The sequence below is a fragment of the Haliotis rufescens genome, unplaced genomic scaffold, assembly GCF_023055435.1.
Source record: "Haliotis rufescens isolate VD_foot unplaced genomic scaffold, xgHalRufe1.0.p SCAF_5, whole genome shotgun sequence".
Lineage (NCBI taxonomy): Eukaryota > Metazoa > Mollusca > Gastropoda > Lepetellida > Haliotidae > Haliotis > Haliotis rufescens.
The window spans coordinates 43053163-43076983 of NW_025964223.1; the positions used below are offsets into that span (position 1 = coordinate 43053163).

Genomic DNA, 23821 nt, shown 5'->3' on the forward strand with positions numbered 1-23821 from the left:
TCCTTTGATTGGCTGATGAGAATCGTTGGTTGCAATCATAAACAACATGGCGTCTGAGAAGCCAGGTGCGTTCACTGACAGCATGATGTTTCCAACTGTGCCATCTTTACTTGACTCGTAAGAAACTACCATTTCACTGAGTGAAGTAATTTTATCAGGCGCTTCGATAGGACGCATTAACAGCTTATACATTACTGTATATTTTGCGTGTCTTTTAGCTTGATCGTCAGCTGTCACGATGTGTCATGATCAAAGAAGACCCATGAGTCAGATCTTGTTTGGGGAAGATGACTAAAATAGTTTACCCATATATAATTTGAAGACCTATGGCATAATCTCGAACCAAAGACGTATCTAACATTGTGTTTGTTACTGTTTAGTAGCTGAGTCATTCTCAAAATTGCACAGGAACTCGTTATTGGTCAGTAAATAAAAATATATACCCCCTATATGTAAGTAGAGACAAATAGGGGGTATATATTTTTATTTACTGTCCAATAACGAGTTCCTGTGCAAAATTGTACAAATTTTACTGGCTGTAAAATTGAAAAATCAGTTTTTGACTTGCCAATTTTCAGTTTATGAACTTGATATGCACGACGGAAAGATATCAATACCAATTATACAAACTTAATATTTCCCCGTTTTGCTTTTTTAACATTTAAAAAATTTGTAGAAAAACAAATTTTTCATTGCCATTTGTTTGTAAACAATTGTTGTTAACTCCTTGAGCTTATTCCGCGACAGAATGTTCTGCTCCATTGACCAGACCATGGGTGTAGGCTTATCAAGTGACCAGACTTTTCTTTTGTTTGTAAACAAACTTACTTGTACCGAAATAGGTACAGACAGGCCTAGTGCTTGCCTTCTCTATGAGCTTTATACATATTGGACCGCCTCCGTGGTCTAGTGGTAGAGCGGAAGGTCCAGAGTTCCATCCCCGGCCGCGTCATACCAAAAGACATTAAAAGATGGTACTTGTTGTTACCCTGTCTGGCCCTCGGCATTAAAGGGCTAAAACAAGGACTGGTCGGCTCGGAGTCAGTATACTGTATCTGAGTGGGGTATTCATGTTAAACTGCGGCATGGTATCTCAGTGAGCTAGCACTATAAATCGGCATCAGTCCGGTCTAGTACACAGTAGAGGACGTAACGTGTACGCGAGACGGCTCTCCCGTCTCGCGTACAAGTGACCCCCTGAGAGGGGTCACGCGTATGCGTGACGGTCTGTCAGTGGACCATGGATTTCTGCCTGTTGCACAAAAATGTCTCTACAAGCGTTATTTGTGAAAATAATAAAACAAAATTAAGTACAGTTATTGATTATCCTACTAGTTATCGAATGACATGAAAAAAATGTCATAAGAAAAATAATAAACGGTCAAATTGGGAGAAAAATGTGTAAAAATCGAGCAAAATGTTCTGTTTTTGACAGCGATTTTCTCCTATGTACATATTTTTCAGAAACTAACACGTAGTATTTTCTAAAAGCTTATTCATCGTAGAGTTACAAAATATATAAATTATTTCACGCACACCAACGCACACCCATTTTCCATCGCGTTGAAACATGTTTACTTTCTTCGAAACTGCGCGAACCGTCTCGCGTACAGGTGACTGGTCGACAAGCCGATAAAGGGAGGTAACCGATGCCTGACTAAAATGTTCAATCGGAACATCCGTCTTGTTACACTAAATGTGTCTGAATCAGAATGATGCGTGTAATATGCACGATATTTATTTAGCGCGTAGTTTCGTGGTTAGAACAAGGAGGAAATGTATTTTGATCACGTATTAGAAAAACAATTTTGCAGTGGGTAATATATTTTTAGGTGGAAGTAAAATTGTTGGAAAACAAAGTATTTCTGTGAAAAAATGAGTAATGCACATAACATATTGAAATTAAAAGAGTCAAATTTGCCGATTTTGGACAGCGATTTTCTCCTATGTGCATATTTTTCAGAAACATAATTTCAGTATTTTCTTAAAGCTTATTCGTCGTAGTATAACAACATATATAAATTATTTCACGCACACCAACGCACACCTATGTGCCAGCGCGTTGAAACATGTCTACTCTCCTCAAACTGCTCGCGCAATTGCTAAACAAGTCGTCCCACAGCCCCGTTACGCGTACGAGAGACGGCTCTCCGAACAAGCAGTGAAACACGGCCTGAGAGAGAGTCACTTGTAGGCGTGACTGCCTGTCGAAGGATTACAGATGTCTGCATGTGACACCAAAAAACCGTCTCTACACACTTCCTATGTGATTATATAAACAAATATACGTAGCTGACTGTTGGATGCTTGTTATCGAACGATATAAAAAGTAGAAAAATAAATTAAAGGGGTCAAATTTGGAGAGAAATGTACGAAATTGGAACCAACTTTGTCGATTTTGGACAGCGATTTTCTCCTATGTGCATATTTTTCAGATACATAATTTCAGTATTTTCTTAAAGCTTATTCGTCGTTGTATAACAACATATATAACTTATTTCACGCACACCAACGCACACCTATGTGCCAGCGCGTTGAAACATATCTACTTTCCTCAAACTGCTCGCAGTTGCTAAACAAGTCGTCCCACAGCCCCGTTACGCGTACGAGAGACGGCTCTCCGAACAAGCAGTGAAACACGGCCTGAGAGAGAGTCACTTGTAGGCGTGACTGCCTGGTCAACATCCATAGATTACAGATGTCCATAAAAACAAACATACGTAGTTATTGACTGTTGTAATACTTGTTATCGAACAATTTAACATCAAAACTAACGAATAATTGGCGTCATTTCGCATGGTGTTTGTCATGCACCTCACTGTCGCAGTTTAATTAGCATCTCTATATGATTATGTAAAAGAATATTTGAAACGGTCCGAAGGGCATGCATTAGGCACCTCTGTTCAAAATGTAAACATATTAACTTGGTCTCGTCGCCATATGGCTGAAATAATACCGATTCGACGTTAAAAATTAACTCGCTCACTCTTATTTCAGAATAGGTGCGTTAGTTTTCTAACAAGAGAAAGGTTCGATCACGTGATACCCTGCACAACCGCAGTGGGGGGTGAAAATAAGGCGAGCATGGCCGAGTGAGCTCGGGGGTTATCGGCAATTGTTTGTAAATCTTGCCTCGCGAACGATCGACGTATCGGCATTTTTAATGACTGTCAGATCAATATTTAGGACAGAATATACATTAATTTGTGAGATGATGTCTTGGAACATGTATGACACGATAAACTTTCTTTATACACAAAATATACCCGAGCACAGGTGGACAGGAAATTATATAATCTGGTCCAAACGGCCTATCACGCACGCAGAATACACTACTATATAGAATATACTACTGCATCGCACGTGTTTTACCTAATTGCCGAGACTGCCTGTATATTCAGTGCAATTTGAGGTGGTCATAAATCCTACAGGTCCCTCCCCGTACCTATACATGGCCTTTTGGCCCTGAAGGACTGGCCGTGTGCGCGCTCACAATGTATATTTCCAAATACAATATACAATTCCAAATATATATTTTTTTTCATTACTAACACCATACCCCATAGATGCGGTAAAGTAAATATAAAATTGGATTTGCTTGTGGGTTTGTACCCCCCAACCCCCTCCCCACCAGAGATTGATTTATTTATACTTTATTAGGTCATTTATGCTAAAGCGATGTAAACCATTATATATGCCTATCAAAGACTTCGCAGAAACCGTGCTTGTATAAATTTCGTTGGCTTCCTTTGGATATGGCTGACACAGCCTACCCACATGTGTGATTCGAGTTGCTAAGCGAAATCAGTATACACGTCCCTGATATGCTGCCGATTGGTGCGAGTAGTGATTCAACTTGGATTGGAATTGACACTTATTGAGGTTAACTAATCTGCATAAGCACCGGTTACGTGTTCTTTCATAATGGGATTATCAGAGGATAGTAATTGACACAACTGTTCCCAAGACTCATTTATTCATAAAACTATACAATGACAAAAAAATCATGATAATATACATGTGTGTCTGTCTCAACAGTACAAGTCATCTTCTGGAATCCTGCCAGTTTTCGGTTTTTGATCAAGCGTGTGCCTGTTGGAGACTTAAAAGGGATTAACTTTGGACCACTGTCGTGGTGAATTTACTGCACTAAATTTATCGTGAAAGAACGGGGTAGCGTTCTGCAGAGATCCATCATTCATCGCTGACGTGATGACGCCAGGTCTTTGGGACCCTACCCACACATTGTCCATCTGGTAGCAGCAGTTGATGGCTGAGGTGTCGAATTGGTTGCCCGGTTCTTGGTGAATCTTCATCATGTTCAACGGCAAGGCGATTGGTGGTTATACCCGGAAAGCATGATATCTGCAGAATAAAAAAGACATGTCGATTTCATCCAATTGATGAATACCTGTTTTTCAGTTATTTCGAATACATCGAATGCTGTGTGTATAGCTGTTTGTAGACCATTTATGAAAATTTATGATATCTTTGAACGGTTGCATGTTCCACAAGTGTGGGTTTCATCTTTACTTCGCAAGCCTCAGAACTGTCGAGTAACCATTAGGGTAAGTCGAGTTGTTTCGGCATATGTTATATTCCCAAATCCCGTCGAATCAATGACATCAACTATTATCAGTAGTATATTTGTTGTAGCATAACACGTCATCCGTCTAACGTTTGTGGTTACACGCATGCGCTTTTAAAATAAAGTTTGGTAGCGGAATAGAAATTGAACTAGTACGCTGCTACAGTTCCTTACTTACCCATAAATTGTGGAAAATACCACTACAGGATACACCGACGCGTGTGTAGTGACTGGAAAAACTTCGGATCCCCATCCAGTAGGTCCACGGAAAGAATGCACATATTGAACTAAGGACGAAAACCTTTTCGTCAGCAGATCCATAACTTTAGTCTAGTGTGGATGAATAAACGGTTATGCTCACGCTTGACAAATCTAAATATGACGAATGAATTAACAATTGTTGAACAGTTGCATTAGTTTACATGACATCAACCACTACGTCGTGCATGGATATTTGTTCATAAAATAGTAATTGCTAAACGGTAACAACATATATTCAATATGAAACAGCACGGACCTACTTGTGATGCAGGTGATTAAAACCGCTTAGTTGTGGGCATAGTCTGACCACCGACTGGCTCACACTGGCTAATCCCCTTCTGATCGATCAATATACAACTGTATCGTGTTAAAATATGCACTCGTCTATATTTATATTATTTCAGACATTGTCATGTTACTGATAATACGGGATTAAATACGAAATGTGATTCATTATCATTGCCTGTTTTCAATTGTGTTCATACAAGAACATAATTCAATTTCGTCTGCTGTCATTACACCACCAGTTAAAAAATTATATGGGAGGGGGCATCAATTGGTGCGGGAATCGTATATAGGTAACTTTCGGGTCTCTCGAGGGGATACGTATAAATAGTAATCCATCAGACTTTTACAAACGAAATATATTTGATACTGTTAGCACCTTCTTTGTTTTTAACGAGCCTACTATCAAAGTTCTTGCAGCAAATACTGTGCAATAGTTAATCACTGTCACTGTCCTTGTGCAATTGAGGCTGTAATTTGAGAACACGGTACCAGCACCAATTGCCTTCAGTTGTATATTGTCGTTTAACAACGCGCATTTTGATAGGCTGACTGTTGACACGTGAGCAGCCAAGCTCAGGTATTAACCGTTCGCTATCGTAAACATTGTCGTTGACAATACACACGGGTTCTCTCTATACCCGTTATTTCGTTATAAGCGCTTTCATCATTGTAGTATTCTATTCTATTCTCATCACTTTATTATGAGGACAACAAAACGCGGGTCAGTCGTCTCGCCGGCGCCTCTTCAATTAGATCGCGTAATCACAAGATGCAAATTAGCATGAAATCCTGTTATTACCCGATTGAATATTCCATTCAATACTTTTCAGATATACGAATCGTGCATCAATGAACGGATTTATTTCCAGAAACACCGCTGAAGAACAGGTAGATGTGAGCTGATTGCTATTTCCGGCCTATAATTTACGAGAAAATACATGCGGTATTTTTAATATCTGCTTATAAAACAATGCCAAGCAGAACAGAAAATATAGGATACTGCGCATAATATGATAATGATCGTGTATACACTAATCGACAACAAAAACACGCCAATGTGGCTGCTGCTCAGATAGGTGTCGTTTGGCGCAGCAAGAATAGAGCGAACCGCAATCAGGCGGATTTATCATGATGACTAAGCGTTTCTCCACTGCCACAAAAGGCTAAATTGTATATCACGTGATCGGACATTTTGATAGTTTTTCTTGTTATATCGCCGAGGGACAATTATCGCTAACCGTTATAGCGCGCACGTGGTTGCATCTCATTTTAGTTTTGAGAGTCTTAGTTTTCATAAGAGGAGAGAAATATTTATCCGAAAACAATGATCAAAAGGACTCTTGTGCGGACATATTTTTTTCAAAACCCGCCATATTCACCTTGCTCAATATCTTCAATATCCTATCTTCCTCAAAATACAATTCTGAAATCTATTTGATGTACACATAGGGATAAGCAATATCGAATTTGGGGAATATTGTCAGTTTGCAAAGAACAATTTGATAATAGCATTTCTTATTAATTTTGGTGAATTAAAATAATATTGAGCGCGATAACTGAAATATCCCCAAAATGTAATTTGTAAACTGGAACTGTGGGCGTGTTCACGTGCTGTAAGGCGATTGCGAGAGCTGGTACAATAAGTCACCGGTAAAGTTTCCACTGTTCCCTATCGTAGCACAGACAGACATTGTAACGCTATAACCGAAATCAACTGAATCTTATTCAAGAAAGCGCATATGCTCACAGTTTCACAAAAAATAAAGTTATTGGTACATTCAACTTTGTAGCCTGCAGCCTCGGGTTTCGCGGTACTTGTCATAAACGGAACAAATGGCACTCACTAACATTTATGATTATTCACTCCTGTTATGCCAAAAGTATGTATTTATGATTTGGCTACTAGTGAAGAAAGTACTGCTAAGTATGAAATTTTGGCCCTAATTATCTCCTAATATATCCTGACCACAGCGCGGGAAAATGTGCGGGCTACGTAACTTCCGTTACCTTATTAGTCGCCATGAATATGTAGATGAGCTAGTTCAGGTCGAGAGAGAAAGTTTATTTGGGAAACTGCCGGTCATATCGCTGTCCATTGACAGATGGAGGTAAGGCAATAATAAAAAAATAAAAAGATACCAGAAGTAAGTATCAATGCGATAATGACCCCTAACTTGCAGCAGACGGAACATTCCGAGGAAATTGAAATTGTTTACGGAGCGAGCACTTCCTGGTTACTGATTGTCATAACAGACACCCGCTAAAAGGCGTGTCCCGCGTGAGCGACCGGAAATCACAAATGCCGCGATACGACGAATGCCGCGGTACCACGAGGTCAGAGTATACACGGAATATGCCAGAAATAACATGAAAAAATGGCGATAACTGGTCGCTAGCTTCGACGTGTACACTTTCAAGTGTATCCAGTCCAGAATGACATGTTGACATGTTTTAACTGTTCGAAAATAGGGTATGTGAAAATAGGAAGGCGGATGCCCCGATGCACACGCGACCCGCCAGTCACGACCTTGTGTGGATTGTTGTGGCCCCTCTCGGCAGTGGGTGATTTTACATAGCGCTTTAATTACTTTCGCGGAGGTCGCGGGTGACAGCACAGCCACGGTGATTGAATTAATTAGTATCAAGCGCTTCACTGAGTACTGCGGACCGCACCGTCTCGCGTACAAGAGACGGCTGAGCCGTCACGCGTACACGTTACGTCTGTGACTGGTACAAGTAGCCACACACACACACACACGTGCATGCACGTTGCTATATAAGTGCAATAATCTTGGATGCGACGTTAAACCCCATTTCACCTCACCTTATACATATTGTTTTGCATAATTATATTGACATACTACTACAGCTGTGACAGTGAGGTACATGACAATATAGCTGCACACAACAAAGAAAACATATTGCTATCTCTCTGAAGGGTTCGATAACAGTTTGTTGAGGATAAATGGGCAATAGAAATAGTTTTTCACATTTAAGGATATTTTCTCAATGAAATTTATGTTTTTCTGTATGTATAGACTCATACAAATTGAAACTGATGAGAAACACATTAATGGACTGTGTAAGATGTGACAATATGACAGAGGTACTATAGACTGGTCACAAGAAACTATGGATAGCAGAGTGTTTGGCTCCACACGACTCGTAATCTAGGCTTTGATAAACACTGGCTTCAAATCTAATCGAGCTGGCAATTAGTATTTTGTAACTCATCCTTTAGAAAAACACAAAAGTTTTACTTCAATTTGCCACTAATAAAAAAACTTGACTGAAGCCATTTTACTCTGCGCAGCACTTGTGTTTTTGGCTACGCTGTGCAGAGCTCTATTGTTTTGGTCCAGACTTGGTTTTTGGTCATATAGTTGGAATGTTGCTGAGCACGGCGTTAAACAGCAAACAAGCAAAATGTTCAATCAACCATGTTAGACTCTGACCAGCCAATCCAGTTAAGGTTCCTGGGGACCAATTCTAATGCTGACTCCCAAGAGGGAGTAAATCTATGTCAGTTTAAACCTCGGACATCACAAATAGCATGAATAGTGCTGCATGTCAATGAATGATGGTTTATGTGCTTTACATCGAATTCAGATTTCAAGCCCCGAGGCATTTGATTAATATACAAGAGATATCAAGACAAAATAATAACTATGATGCATGTAAGATGTTGTCTCATGTTTGTGCACATCAATAACATGTTCCAGAATATTAAACAACATTATTTTATGTACTACAGTATGTAAACAATAATTGTTTCAGCCATGGTTAGGAGGCAAAACACAAATCTCTTAAGCTTTGGGACTGGTGATCCTGAAAATGTGGAATGGTTTTTATCACAGGTGTGCATCAAGATGCATATAGCCAACTGTTTCACTTCACCTCTTCCAGCATTATTTCTTCATCTGAGTAACTTGCCTGTTGGGTAATTATTTATATACCAACAATTATTTCATTGTTGAACGTTGTGTGTGTTGGTCCAGTGGACATGTAGCGAAGACTTTCAGTTTGCTCTGTGTTTCAGGTCAGTGAAGGTTGTGGTACTGAATCTAGACAGTGGAAGCGACCTGGAAAGTCTGCCTCTCCACATCAAAGACAAATGTCTGACTCTGATGTGCAAGCGAGGGATCATATCAGACTCTAACATCAGAGCTGTGAGGAAATGTTCACCCTTCACTACTGATGACATGTCTGACTGTGTAGTATAACTGTAAGGGACTGTTGCACCAATAACTGTAAAGGACAGTTGTCCCTATAACTGTAAAAGGCTGATGTCCTAGTAGCTGTAAAAGGCTGATGTCCCAATACTGTATTCCAGTATATTACTCATCAAGGAATACATTCACAGGTTGATTGTACAGAACTTTTTATTTGTTTCGCTACATATTACTAGTTTGCCCCCCCCCCCACCCTCCCCCTTAAAAATAATAATAAGTCTGCCTGCCCGCAAGATATTTTCAAAAGCCATTCTTTTATTTTTTTAAGCCTAAAATACTTTGGTCCCAATAACTATAAAACACCTTTGTCCCAGTAGCTGTAAAAGGCTGATGTCCCAATAACTGTAAAAGGCTGATGTTCCAATAGCTGTAAAAGACTTTTATCCTAATCATGCCAATAACTGTTTAAGGTTGAGGAAGGCATAGTAACGAAGTAGTCAACTATATCAGAAGACATTGCCACCTAAGAAAGTTTAACATTGTTATTATTTCTGCAGGTTCTTCATAACAGGTTGCAGAAGCTGGACCTCAGCGAGTCTGAAGTCACAGATGCTGGTCTTGCAAATCTTTCAAAGTGTCCTCAACTCAAGAAGATTGATCTAAACTCTATCAAAGAATCAAGAACAGCTGTCACAACACAAGGTGACAGATCTGTAACTAGCAGTATCAGTCAGGGTTTCTTGAAATACTTCTGAATCTAGTATTACTGGTTTCCAATAATTCCGCAATCTGTGACCTCAGCCGCACGTCCCAAGCCCAAGTCTTGTAAAATTCTGTTAGGTATGTTAGGTTCGCTCAGCTAATAATGGTTCTTAATCTAATTTATTATGTGATGAAAGTGATGCTAAGAGCCAAGTAGAGACTCAAAAGTCTTTGTCACAGACTGGTGACATGTAGGGGCAGCAGGTTAGCTGACTTCTTTAACAGACTTATTGACAAATTATTTGGTACTACACATTGTGCAGCCATGTTGTTAATGTTTAAACTGGGTTATAGACAATTGTCATCAATGATATTGGTAAGGCTTAAGTTAGATGTTTTTTTCTTACAAGCAGTTGGCTGCTTTTGCTTCTTTTTCAAGATGGCAGTTCATCCATCAAGGTGCAGGTCCATGGTAATCTTAGTTCAAAAAGAGAAATGAGAAACACATTCTCATCATTTTATATTTGCAAATGTGGTTGCAAGTGAGGATTCCAAGTATTTTCAGAAGTTCCTATTGACCTCTACATTTATAAGAGCAGTATAAGGCAGTCTGTGGATTTAGCCACTAGTCCACAGCCCGAGTCTAGTATAAGTCTGTTTGGCCTTGTAAGCACAGTTAACAATAGTCCATATGATGACACCAATCTCAGGTGAAATTGATGCTAGGATCCATGTTTGGGCTAGTTGACTGAAAAGATTTTGGTGCAGAAGAACACATGGATAAGGTATAGATAAACCTATATATTACCTTATCCTGCATTACATATTGCAATTTGCTCTTATTACTAAAGGGCCAAAGTCCTGACTGGAAAAGAATGACCATCTACCAGCGTCGTCAGTAAGTCTTTGCCCAGCATGACCTCCATGACCCTCATGACATGTGGTGTCGAAGACACGCCCCCTATATGTCCTTATTCTCTTTGCTTGCAAAGCAGGATGTTGGAGACCAGGGCCTACTAGCACAAAGTGATCTTAGCACTAAGATGATTGTAACTCCCATACTTTAACATAGGCGTGCAATAGTCATAGCGCTAAGTTCACTTTGTGCAAGTGGGCCCAGATCTTACCTAGATTTTTTAAGAATTTCATATTATACTGAGTGTAGTCGGTGTGTTATCCATCCTTTTTATCTCAGTGGACTAGGTTATCCATCCTTTACAACTCATGGAACTAAAAATATCCATGCCTTCACATTGGGTCGTGTTTCATGTTGGCTGCCAATTTTCCTGTTGGCGGGCGATGTGAATGGTTGTTGTGAACATCATGATTTATGTTGAATATGAATAAATTTTAACTTAATCTGCATGACTCCTTAATGCATTTGCTGGTTTCTTTTGATAGTAAAATGAAGCTGTGTAAGGTCCAGCTGAAGAAGTAGTTGTTCCTATCAGTTGTCAGGGAGACCACATGGCACAGCGTCTACGTGACCACGGAAGTGATGACGTCACTTATCTTTGCATTACTGCTTGTGACCAGGCTGACAAGTTGTGAACAATAAAATTGCTCAGCAATCTGTGTTCATCCTGTTTGGTTGTTCATTGTTTATGATTTATATGTGATTTATCTTCCTCCTCTGGTTGGTGTCTTCACGGTTCACCTTATATTTTTGTGATAATATCAATATCTTGCACATGATGGTGATTTATAGTCACAGTAGTATTCATGTGCTTTGTTACATTCCGCCATCTTGAATATTTTGCATGGTCTCGTTTGTGGCACACGTTATATTGCCTTACCTATAACCTCTCCTTGGCTTATAAAGTGTTTTTTCACTTTATTCAGCATCATTTTCATCCTTTAACAACCATAATTGTTGGGTTAAATATTGGATTATTATCCCCTATATTTGGGTACATTTGGTTATCGATACTTATGCTTAAATTGCAGATTGATGCTTGCCCACTGTATTGTTTGCCATGGTAAGAAGTCACCAAAGGACCCTCATCACGGTGCCTTGATTGTACCATTCTCTGCTGTTTGGGAAGAAGTGTCAATTTTGTTCCCCCCTCTCCCTGCCAGTCTTTGCTAAGTATCTCCAGGTATCCAGGAAGTGTATGGTAGACCTTACAACACTCTAGGAGGATGTCAGACTCGACGTCTGGGATATCTGGACCTCACCAACTGGAACCTCGAATTCCAACACAAGCTCCTCTGCCAACCCTGGTCTGCGACTTCCCGCTTCAATGGCGAGATCTCACTCCAGGGGAGTCCACTTCTTGGACCAGACAGCCTTAGGGCTGTGGTCTCAAGATCAAAAACAGTGGCAAATCAGAAACTGCGGTCAGCTGGCAGCACAGTATTGACCAATGCCAAGCTGCTGATTGCCACGGAAAACACAACGGTCATCTGGTTCATCAACAAGCATCTAATAGACTGGAGACCAGAGCGAGACACAATGTCCGATGCACTAACAAGGCCGGACCGCCCATCCCCCACAGAGTGGAAGCTGCATCCAGAGTGCTTCCGTCGACCTGTTTGCCATAAGACACAACACGTTGTTGAAGACACTCGTGTCACCAATGCTGGATCATCAGGCCTGGACCATTGATACCCTCACCCTAGACTGGTTCCCGGACATATTACACATTGCCGAGCAACCAGCTCAAAAACTCTCAGAGTGGTCCAATCCACTGCATGACCCTCACAGCCACTGCCTCCATCCGTACCAAGAGCAGTTTCAACTTCACGGCATTGTCGTATGCAGACAAGGATTACTCCAGGAGAGCTACCCAAAGCCATAGCTCAGGCTCATAGACCATCCACCAGGGGTCTGTGTGATGATAAATGTGCCTCCAATAAGATTTTCTGATGGCAACATGGCGTTACCCCTACAGATGCATTAGCACAATTAATGGCTGATTACTTGCTCCACCTGAGAACAAAGAAACACCTTAAGGCTGGTACTATAGCTGTGTACCTGTCCGCCATCAATACTGTCTGCGCTGTCGCTCAGGTCTGGAAACTATTCATGATATCAGAGTTGATGGCTATTACTAAAGGGCCCTGACTGATATCTCCCCTCTGTACCATCAGCCCTGATGGATGTTCGAAGACATAATAATGACATATCGGGGGCGTGCCTTCCGACACCAGATGTCATGGAGATCATGTTGGGCAGAGTTACTGAAGATGCTGATAGATTGTCCCTCATTTCCAGTTCAGACTTTGGTAGTGAGAGCAATGTGCAATATGTAATGCAGGATAAGTATATAAAATAATACTCTGATTATGGATTAATTGCTATTATTATGATGACATTTCTCTCTATGGAAGCCTACTTAATGAAGGAATTATTCGGAGAGTTTAGCCATAGTTTGATAAAGATTCTTAATCCACAGGCATCACAGCCCTTTCCCAGTACTGTCATCAACTTCAAGTGGTGTACGTGCGTCGCTGTGTTAACCTGACAGATGATGCTCTCATTGCCCTGTCTCAGAACTGTCCGCAACTGAGGGACCTCAATATAGGAGGCTGTCCTAACATCACAGACAGGACCCTCACAGCACTTGGACAGTATTCCCATTTTCTGAAATCTCTCAACTTTTCAAGAGCCAATGTGAGTGTTCTAAGTACAGGAAAAGACAAACAATGAATACATTTGCCCTAGTTAACATTAAAGTCAAAGTATTGAGTTTCAATTTAATTTTCGTTTTACTTCCTTGAAATTAAATATGTGCATTGGGCAACAAAGGAAGCAGAGCAATATACTGGAAAGATTTTGAATATCTTCCAAATATTTGTTAAAACATTCAAGCAGGGGTGGTCGGTTAGCCTAGTGGTTAAAGCGTCCGCTCATCACGCTGAAGACCTGGGTTCGATTTCCAACATGAGCACAATGGGTGAAGCTGATTTCTGGTGCCCTCCGCCGTGATATTGCTGGAATATTGCTAAAAGCGGCGTAAAACCATACTCACTCACTCACTTGACTCGTCACACTGTGGAAATGATGGCCACGTATCAAACGAATAGGACACATTTTTCTCAGAAATAGAGGGTCATTGGATTTTCACATGTTCTTGTGATTAATCTTGGGCAAGCATTTCTCATGAGGGCAGGGGCGGTGGGGTAGCCTAGTGGTTAGAGCGTTCACTCGTCATGACGAAGGTCCGGGTTCAATTCCTCTCATGGGTACAATGTGTGAAGCCCATTTCTGGTGTCCCCTGTCATGATATTGCTGGAATATCGCTAAATGCGGCTTAATGCAATAGTCACTCCCTCTCATGAGAAGAACTTTCATTATCGTTTTGTCATCTTTATTCTGATCTTTAGAAACAGTTGAAAGTTTCTTTAAAGGCTGTTTATCCTCAATTAAACTTGAGGCATTTACGGTGAGGAATAACCATTTGGTCAGAAGAAATGTGTTAATATTCTCATAGTTATACTTATAACAAAGTGTGTCCTTTAGGCATGCCAGATACCCATGATCCTGAGTTGGAATCCGAGATTTGTCCATTTTGCTCACCTGACTGAAAGTCAAGTGGGCTTACCGTATTCGACGTTATAAGCGTCCCGCTCTAATAAGGGCCCACATCGAGATTTGCTAATATATTGGCTAGTGAACAATCCCAATTAGCACCCCTTCCGACCCCTATTCGCATATAATACTCACCGCTTCTGTGTGTTATATGCACCCTTTATTATTGGCAATTAAATTCTGGAAAAAATATATCTGTCATACATAAGCATTTCAGGCTGTCAGCATAAACCACAAAATTTATTTTTTAACTCTAATAAGAGCCCCCTATTTCTAATGTTGAGAGAGCCCTGGGCGCTTCTTACGTCAAATATGGTTTGTCATGTGTGTCGTCCATCGTAAACATCTTCTCCTTTGCAACCACTGCAACCTCTGCTGAAACCTCTCATACTGGTGGGGGCACAGGTGGCCCAGTCGTCTAAGGCGTCGCGATTCGCTGTGCAGAGTTGCATCCCTTGGGCACGCCAGAAACCTATGATTGTGGGTTCGAAACCCGGTTCGCCCCGATTATGTTTCTAGGTTTGTCAGCACCATACCCGTGCTCGTGGGTTTCACCGAAGTGGTAAACGTCTGAGATCTGCATCACTTCGGGCTTTCCTCCCCCATTAAACTGACACGCCGTGATATAACTGGAATACTGTTAAAAGCGGCGTTAAACCCAACTCACTCACTCACTCACTCACTCACTCACTCACTCACTCACTCACTCACTCACTCACTCACTCACTCACTCACTCACTCACTCACTCACTCACTCACTCACTCACTCACTCACTCACTCACTCACTCACTCACTCACTCACTCACTCACTCTCAAACTGGTACTTGTTACCAGTGTATGAATTTGTTTCCATTGTTCACGACCCTGTGGCCCCCAGTAAGCCAGACATTGATCTTTTATCTTAAATAAAACGGAAATTTGGCATGCAGGTTCCTTCTTATGAATACAACTTATCTTGTTAATATCAATGTGTTTTTTTTTAAAATAATAATTTATCTTTTGTGCCAATTTTTCTTTAACTTACTGTTTATGTTTGCACTAAAATAAGGTCAGTTGTCTTCCTAAGTCAGGTGAGATACAGAGCCTTGTGGCTAGGGGTGGGACGAGTCCAAATTTGCTACCCACCTCCCTATGACCCGACCCAACCCGGGGACCCACTTAGGTCTCAGAAGTCTCAAAATGTCTGATTGGGAACATCTTTAGCATAGCCCTGGCAAAACTTTTTTAGATACATTCAACCATATGAAAAATCGGAAGGAATGGGTGCACAGTCAGAAAGAAATGCGAACATTAGTGACTTGTAGTATTACCATAGAGTTCTAGATAATTTTTGCCATTAAACAATATATCACATGACTAATAGAGTTCTAGATAATTTTTGTCATTAGACAATATATCACGTGACTAACCATGGGTCTGGGTAGTCCTGTGGGTACCCGTCCCAGCCCTACTTGTGGCTCTATGTTTGTATTATACAGATCACAGATAACGGAGTCTTCAATCTTGTGAATGGAGCCTGTGCCAAAACATTGAAGGTAATCCAACACAACAAGAGGGCTCCACCCAATCTGCTGATTCCATAATCCCTCCTGATTACACCTCATTGGTGCTTCCATGCATCAAACTGCTGCAGTTCATCATACACTGTACGATATGGCCAACTGATGAATAAGATTGCAATTGCTTCAATTCATTTTTATTTATCTGCACCTCTGCAAGATGTCTGGCATAATATATCTGCCTATAGATGATAATTGGAAAATCTGAAACAAATGTGAAGTATGTGTGGTCTGCCTGAGAAACTTGTGGGCATACTGATTAAGTGAGTGGGTGAGTTGGGTTTAACGCCGCTTTTAACAGTATTACAGTTATATCATGGCATGTCAGCTTAATGTGGGAGGAAAGCCCGAAGTGATGCAGGTCTCAGACATTTACCACTTCGGTGAAACCCACGAGCACGGGTATGGTGCTGACAAACCTAGAAACATAATCGGTGCGAACCGGGTGCTGATTAAGAATATAGGTCCCCAGCAATCTATGCTTGTTGCAAGCGAAGCTGAATGAATCAAGTGGTTATGCTGGGTGATTTGGTTGATTACATGGCAGTTGTGTGGATTGACACTAGCCCGGGGCCAGTATAAATTCCTACAGGCTAGTACAAATTTCCCATTGTTTTAACATTACAAGGGCATTCTATCTGTACCATTTGAGTTTAGTTCTAACCCTGTCACGGGTTTGTCTGGTCCATACTAATTTCTGGGGGCACGGGTGGCCCAGTCGTCTAAGCGCTGCGATTTGCTGTGCAGAGTTGCGTCCCTTGGGTATGCCAGAAACCTATGAGTGTGGGTTCGAATCCCGGTTCGCCCCGATTATGTTTCTATGTTTGTCAGCACCATACCCGAGCTCGTGGGTTTCACCAAAGTGGTAAACATCTGAGACCTGCATCACTTCGGGCTTTCTTCCCACATTAAGCTGACACGCCGCGATATAACTGGAATATTGTTAAAAGCCGTGTTAAACCCAACTCACTCACTCACTCCATACTAATTTCTGTACAGACCACCATCATGTAGCTAGAATATTTTGAAGCATTTAATCACCAACAAACTCTGCTGGAGATGCTGTGCATGTGAACAGGGTATTATGCCCCATTCACATGCACAACATTTACTCAAGTACATTTGTATGTAATTTTGCATGTGTAACTGTACATACATGTGTATATGTAAATTTACTATGCGTTCACATGTAAGTAAGCTAAGGTGTGTAAATAGGGTACGTAAATGGCGTAAGGCACACATCTCCATCAGTCTGTTCACGTCTTTCTACATGAAAATGTTGTTTTCCAATCAAAGTCACATGAGAAGAGAGTTACCTTACAGAAATCTTCACATAGAGCAACATGTTTAATTTAACCTATACACAAATGTTTGTCTCCCGGAAACACAGAGAAAACACCACCCGCCCAGCACTGGATGTCCGGATTAAAGTTGGTAATGCTGTATACTGAATAGAATACAGAACTGTTGGCAATTTGTTGGTGTTGGCAAATCAACAGGTATATTAATTAAATCATCCTCTGACGTTGGCATAAACGGTCACATTACAACATAATACATGCAGTGCAAATTTACATTTACCTTTGCACCTGCTCCAGACATGATGTAAATGTGCTTCAGGTGTAAATATACACATATGAGTAAACACGTTCACTTGACAAGAAATATACTCACGTATGTATATTTAGACATACCGTATTCGACGTAATAAGCACTCAGGGCGCTCTCAAAATTAGAAATAGGAGGCTCTTATTAGAATATTAGTTTAGTAAGATAAACAGAGTTAAAAGATAAATTTTGTGGTTTATGCTGACAGCCTGAAATGTTTATGTACGACAGATATATTTTTCCGGGAATTTAATTGCCCATAATTAAATGTGCATATAACACATGAGTGCGTATTATACGCGATTATATAAGTCTTGTGTACATTGATCAATCAGAAGGGGTACTAATTAGGATTGTTCACTGGCCAATATATTAGCAAATATCGCCGCGGGGCGCTTATTACGTCGAATACGGTATATGCAAATATACACACATATGGATAGAGGTGCATGTGAACAGGGTATTAGTTTCACATTTAAAGGCTAGACTTTTTATTATTTCTAGTTCAGATGATTAGTGCAGAATGTGAATTGAAAGTACAAGGTTCATTTGTTTCAAGTAGATATGGATACAGGATGCAATGCATATCGTATTGCTGATGTGTACTTGTGTATTGTCCTAGCATTCAGCACTTCATGTCAAGTGTTGCTAATTTCAGGAAATCCACATGGATCACTGCAAGCACCTGACAGATGAGTCTGTGGAGGCCATCACTCAGTTCTGTCCTCAGATCAACATCCTGATCTTCCACGGTTGTCCACTCATCACTGGTACTCATTTAGGGATGTGTTGACTAGGGTCTGACCATGTCATATTCTGTGTTGGGGGGGGGGGGGGGGGACCTGGCATTACTTTAAAAAAATCATCCGTTCTCAAAAATGCCTTCATCCTTTACCCATAAAATACTGTGCAATTGAGAAATGCTGAATGTTGTGAAAATTAAATTGGTTTAGGCTTAAAAAAATAGTAGATCTGGTTCTTGGGCAATCTCATTAAAATCAGATCTTAGTTCTGGCTATTGCTAAACAGAGATCTGAGGACATCCCATTACGGGTCACGTCAGACCGACCTTGCGCGAATTTTGACCGACCAATGGAAGGACTTACAAGAAGTCAACATTAGCCAATCAGAAGGCAGCTTTCTCGTGCTTTACGGCACTAATTTCAAATTGGCGACTTCGCTTCGAAACATATTTTGACAAATTCTCAAATAAAAATTTGAAACCTGAACAAAAGAACATTCTGGAATGGCAAATATATGGTATAGATTGTATGGATTCAGTCGTTAAACCCGTAACTATCGTTCGGAATACCCCGTGTTAAAGTTTTTGAGGTTGCATGATTAGAAATTACATTCCGACTGTCACTTTCATGATTCTGGTAAGCTTCGCTCTGATTGGTCGGATGAAAGGTCGTTCTGACGTGACCCCTAATGGGATGTCCTCAGATCTTTGTTTAGTGGTAGCGAGAACTAAGATCAGATTTTAATGAGATTGGTTCTTGGGCTATTGTTATGAGAATCCATTATACATGTATATTTACTATACGTATATGTAGAATATATTAAATGTACTTTGTTATCATGAAATGTATATTCCTACCTTTTCATATATTATGTTGCTTGTGTACAGATTGCCAGTGATCAACACTGACCAATTACACACTTCACTTCACATTGTCTATATGTAAGCCCTGGTAAGCTCACAGCCAAGTTAAGGCTGATGTTATGCAATTGTGGCTTGGCTATTGCTCAACGGGTAGACAAAGTGGTCAGTTCCCAGGTCGGGTTGGAGGTGTTAACTGACATGCCATGTCGGCAAGATTTTAAACTTTAATTGTGTATGCCATGTCGGCAATTTGTGAACTATGGTGTATTATGGATTACACGAAACATTCACTGGATCTTGTTTGGAAATGATGTGATTTTTCATCATAAAGTAAGACTGTTTTTATTGTGATTGATACTTGCTTTTGCGGTTTGTAAATAATATGAATCTTGATTAGAATGCCAGTATTAAATTATTTTTAAATTGTTGTGTGATCTCTCCTTGTAATGTATGGAAACGGTTTAGTGGATCCACACATAACACTATGGCTTCTGAATTTTTTTGTGGGCGGCAGTTTTGTTTTGTTTTTTGCAAGGGGGGGGGCGTTCAAGCTAGTATGTAACCAAATTTTTATTACAATAATTTCCAGGAAATCATATAATATTTAGGAAAAATATTGTAGCATTTATAATCAAGCAAAGGTTTGGAAAATATCTGGTGCACATGCTTTGCAAATCCTGCAATCGACCAATCGACCAAAATCTGCACGACAGTTTACGAACCGGATTACAATTTCGCTGCACGATTTTGATTAGACTATGCATGGACTCGTTAGTCCAGCCAAAATGTAACTCCATAATACTAGCCTAGTTCAGCAAGGGTGGAAACTGGACTTTTATAGTCAGTTAACTCTCTTGCCTCGGGAAGATGACCTCCTTTGTAAACATGGTGAATGACAATGTGAAGGGTTGGACCTGGTCGTTATAGTGGCCCTTCATACCCTAGGGCTGGCTATCAATTGTACCATGTTTGCCTGACAGACTATCAGGCATGAGTGGCTGAGTCATCTAAGGCCAGGCTTTTTTTATTTTTAGGATTACATATTTTTCAGCCAAAAGTCCAGAGTTAGAGGAGGGGGAAAAAAAGAAAAAAGCCAGATGCATTTTTTTAAATGCAGAATGCCTCTGGCATACTTTATGAACATATTCTGTGCTCAAAAGACCTCCATTTGTGACGATAAAGCTCCTTGTAACAATAAAAATTCCACCACTTCCAACATGGACAATTGTCAAGGGAGGCTATTCATGTTCGGCTTCAAGATCAACAAAGACCAATTATGTATCTCTTCACTAGTTTACAACGGTAAATTCATATTTGTTTTACTAAGAGGTGATGATAACAAATAAAGTAACTGACTACGCGGCTGTCGGCGGGAAAAAAAATATGTGTAAACCTGATTATTATTTTTTACATTTTCTGAAATCTGAAAAATATAAAACGCCTGGCCTAAGGTTTCATAGTTCTATGCAGTTGCATCCCTTAAGTATTCCAGGATCCTCTGATCATGTGTTTGAATCCAAGAGAAATGGGATTATTTTTATTTTTCCAGAACAAGCCAGGATGGCCCTTGAAGAACTCACTGTTGGGAGGACCTCTCAGATGAAACATGTGACATGGACGATATACTGACCGCTGTCACAGGTCGTGATGTTGCTGATCGATTGACTGTCACAGCTCCTGATGTTGCTGATAGATTGACTGTCACAGGTCCTGATGTTGCTGATCGATTGACTGTCACAGGTCCTGATGTTGCTGATCAATTGACTGTCACAGGTCCTGATGTTGCTGAATGATTGACTATCACAGGTCCCGATGTTGCTGATCGATTGACTGTCACAGGTCCTGATGTTGCTGATCGATTGACTGTCACAGCTCCTGTTGTTGCTGATCGATTGACTGTCACAGGTCCTGATGTTGCTGATCAATTGACTGTCACAGGTCCTGATGTTGCTGAATGATTGACTATCACAGGTCCCGATGTTGCTGATCGATTGACTGTCACAGGTCCTGATGTTGCTGATCGATTGACTGTCACAGCTCCTGTTGTTGCTGATCGATTGACTGTCACAGCTCCTGATGTTGCTGATCGATTGACTGTCACAGCTCCTGATGTTGCTGATCGATTGACTGTCACAGGTCCTGATGTTGCTGATCGATTGACTGTCACAGGTCCTGATGTTGCTGAACGATTGACTATCACAGGTCCCGATGTTGCTAATCGATTGACTGTCACAGGTCCTGATGTTGCTGATTGATTGACTGTCACAGCTCCTGATGTTGCTGAGCGATTGACTGTCACAGCTCCTGATGTTTCTGATCGATTGACTGTCACAGCTCCTGATGTTGCTGAGCGATTGACTGTCACAGGTCCCGATGTTGCTGATCGATTGACTGTCACAGCTCCTGATGTTGCTGATCGATTGACTGTCACAGCTCCTTACAACTCATGACAGCTTCATGAGATATATGGATGGTTTTAAACCCTCAGAGAAATCTGTCATTTTGACAGTTAATCTATTATATAAAATATTTAGTTTTCTATTGTACTATAGTTTTGCCTGGAATTACTGCATGGCGATATTCCAACTTGGTGAAGTTCCTGTTATTGACATCCATGTTCTGAAAGTATGTTCAGTTCTTAATTTTCCAATAGGGTTAACTTATAAACCCCCTTCTTAGCTTTCAGCTAAATTTCATTGGATGCTAATTGTTTATTGTTGAAATGTTGAAAACAAATGGTTTGTTTCATGATCCTGATTATATGTACTAAAGTATATTCACTGTTCAGGTGCAGTTTGGTGGTTTTGGTGTGTTAAGACATCAGGTTTTCAATCATCTTCCCGAGGCAAGAGAGTTAACTGACTTTAAAAGTCCAGTTTCCACCCTTGCCAAACTAGGCTGGAATTACTTGACTCAATCGTAGCGCCACCAGTGGCTATTACCAGTTATGTCCCTTCTAAGCCTCTCCGATGGACCAATTAGATTCCACCTCTCGTATCACTTGCGTTTGCTTCACACAAAATGGTGGCGCTGAGTCAGGACGATCTGATCGATAATCAAGATCTATATTGTGATAAAACGGGTCTTACATTGCAAAATGCATCAAATCATGTGAGCATCTTGATTAAAAACATGAAAAGATGTTGAAAATATCTGCTGACAATGAGTTGGCGGTGCACATGCTTTGCAAATCCTGCAATCGACCGAAATCTGCACTACAGTTTACGAACCGGATTTCGATTTCGGTGCACCATTTTGATTGGACTATGCATAGACTCGTTAGTCCAGCCAAAATGTAACTCCGTAATACCAGCCTAGTTCGGCAAGGGTGGAAACTGGACTTTTATACTCAGTTAACTCTCTTGCCTCGGGAAGATGGTCTTCGATAGGCATTTTGAAGTTGGTGATTCCTAACGACATGAGATATGTGGATTTTGAAGATCTGTATGTTTTATATAGAGGGGTAGTAGTGGGTGGCCTATGGTTAAAGTGTTTGTTTGTTACACCAAAAGCAGGAGTTTGAATCCCACATTGGTATGAAGTGTGCAGTCCATTTCTGTTGTCCCCTGATATTGTGGGATAGTGCTAAAATACCATAATACCAGCCTAGTTCGGCAAGGGTGGAAACTGGACTTTTATACTCAGTTAACTCTCTTGCCTCGGGAAGATGGTCTTCAATAGGCATTTTGAAGTTGGTGATTCCTAACGACATGAGATATGTGGATTTTGAACATCTGTATTTTTTATATAGAGGGAGAGTAGTGGGTGGCCTATGGTTAAAGTGTTTGTTTGTTACACCAAAAGCAAGAGTTTGAATCCCACATGGGTATGAAGTGTGCAGTCCATTTCTGTTGTCCCCTGATATTGTGGGATAGTGCTAAAAGTGGCATAAAGCCGTACTCACTCACTTTATATAAAAAGAAGACAGTTGAAAAGGCATTTAGAAGTTAGTGATTTATAAGACACAAGGTACTAGTGTATGGATTAAAGAATACATAAGTTAGAAATCCATATATCTGGTGTCTTAATGTAAAGATATGATTCTCCAAACATGTTAAAGGGTTCTAAGACAAGGACTGGTCGGCTTGGAGTATTCATGTTAAACTGTAGCATGGTATATCAGTGGGCTAGCACTATAAAATTGGCATTAGTCCGGACATGATTCTCCAAACTTGTTGTTGACCTGCCTGGCTTGGAGCTTGTCGTAAGAGGCGTAAGTGCTGATCAATATTTTGAGAAATACCAGAACCCAGGAATTGTAACAATATGTGTTGCAGCTAATATAGTGACTATGCTTGTCATAAGAAGCGACTAACGGGATCAGGGGGTCAGACTCGCTGACTTGGTTGGTGCATGTCATCGTATTACCAATCACGTGGATCGATGCTCATGATGTCAATCACTGGATTGTCTGGTCCAGACTCGATTATTTACAGACCGCCGTCATATAGCTGGAATATTGCTGAGTGCGGCGTTAAACAACAAACAAACTAACCAAACCC

The 23821-nt window shown here is 40.6% G+C and overlaps 1 protein-coding gene across 3 annotated transcripts; it reads left to right on the forward strand.

The window, feature by feature from the left end:
- The first annotated feature begins 11 nt into the window (after window positions 1–11).
- Window positions 12–22104, forward strand: LOC124140043 (protein AMN1 homolog). Of its 3 annotated transcripts, none has more exons than XM_046507394.2 (7): window positions 12–117; window positions 9177–9306; window positions 9867–10011; window positions 13410–13627; window positions 16025–16081; window positions 18372–18483; window positions 20869–22104. In XM_046507394.2, the coding sequence occupies exons 1-7, from the start codon at window positions 47–49 to the stop codon at window positions 20946–20948; spliced, it is 813 nt and encodes a 270-aa protein (XP_046363350.1). In that variant the 5' UTR covers window positions 12–46; the 3' UTR covers window positions 20949–22104. The 3 variants fall into 3 exon arrangements, with proteins under 3 accessions (XP_046363350.1, XP_046363351.1, XP_046363352.1); XM_046507396.2 differs by having other exon boundaries at window positions 47–65; XM_046507395.2 differs by lacking the exon at window positions 16025–16081.
- The last annotated feature ends 1717 nt before the right edge of the window (window positions 22105–23821 follow it).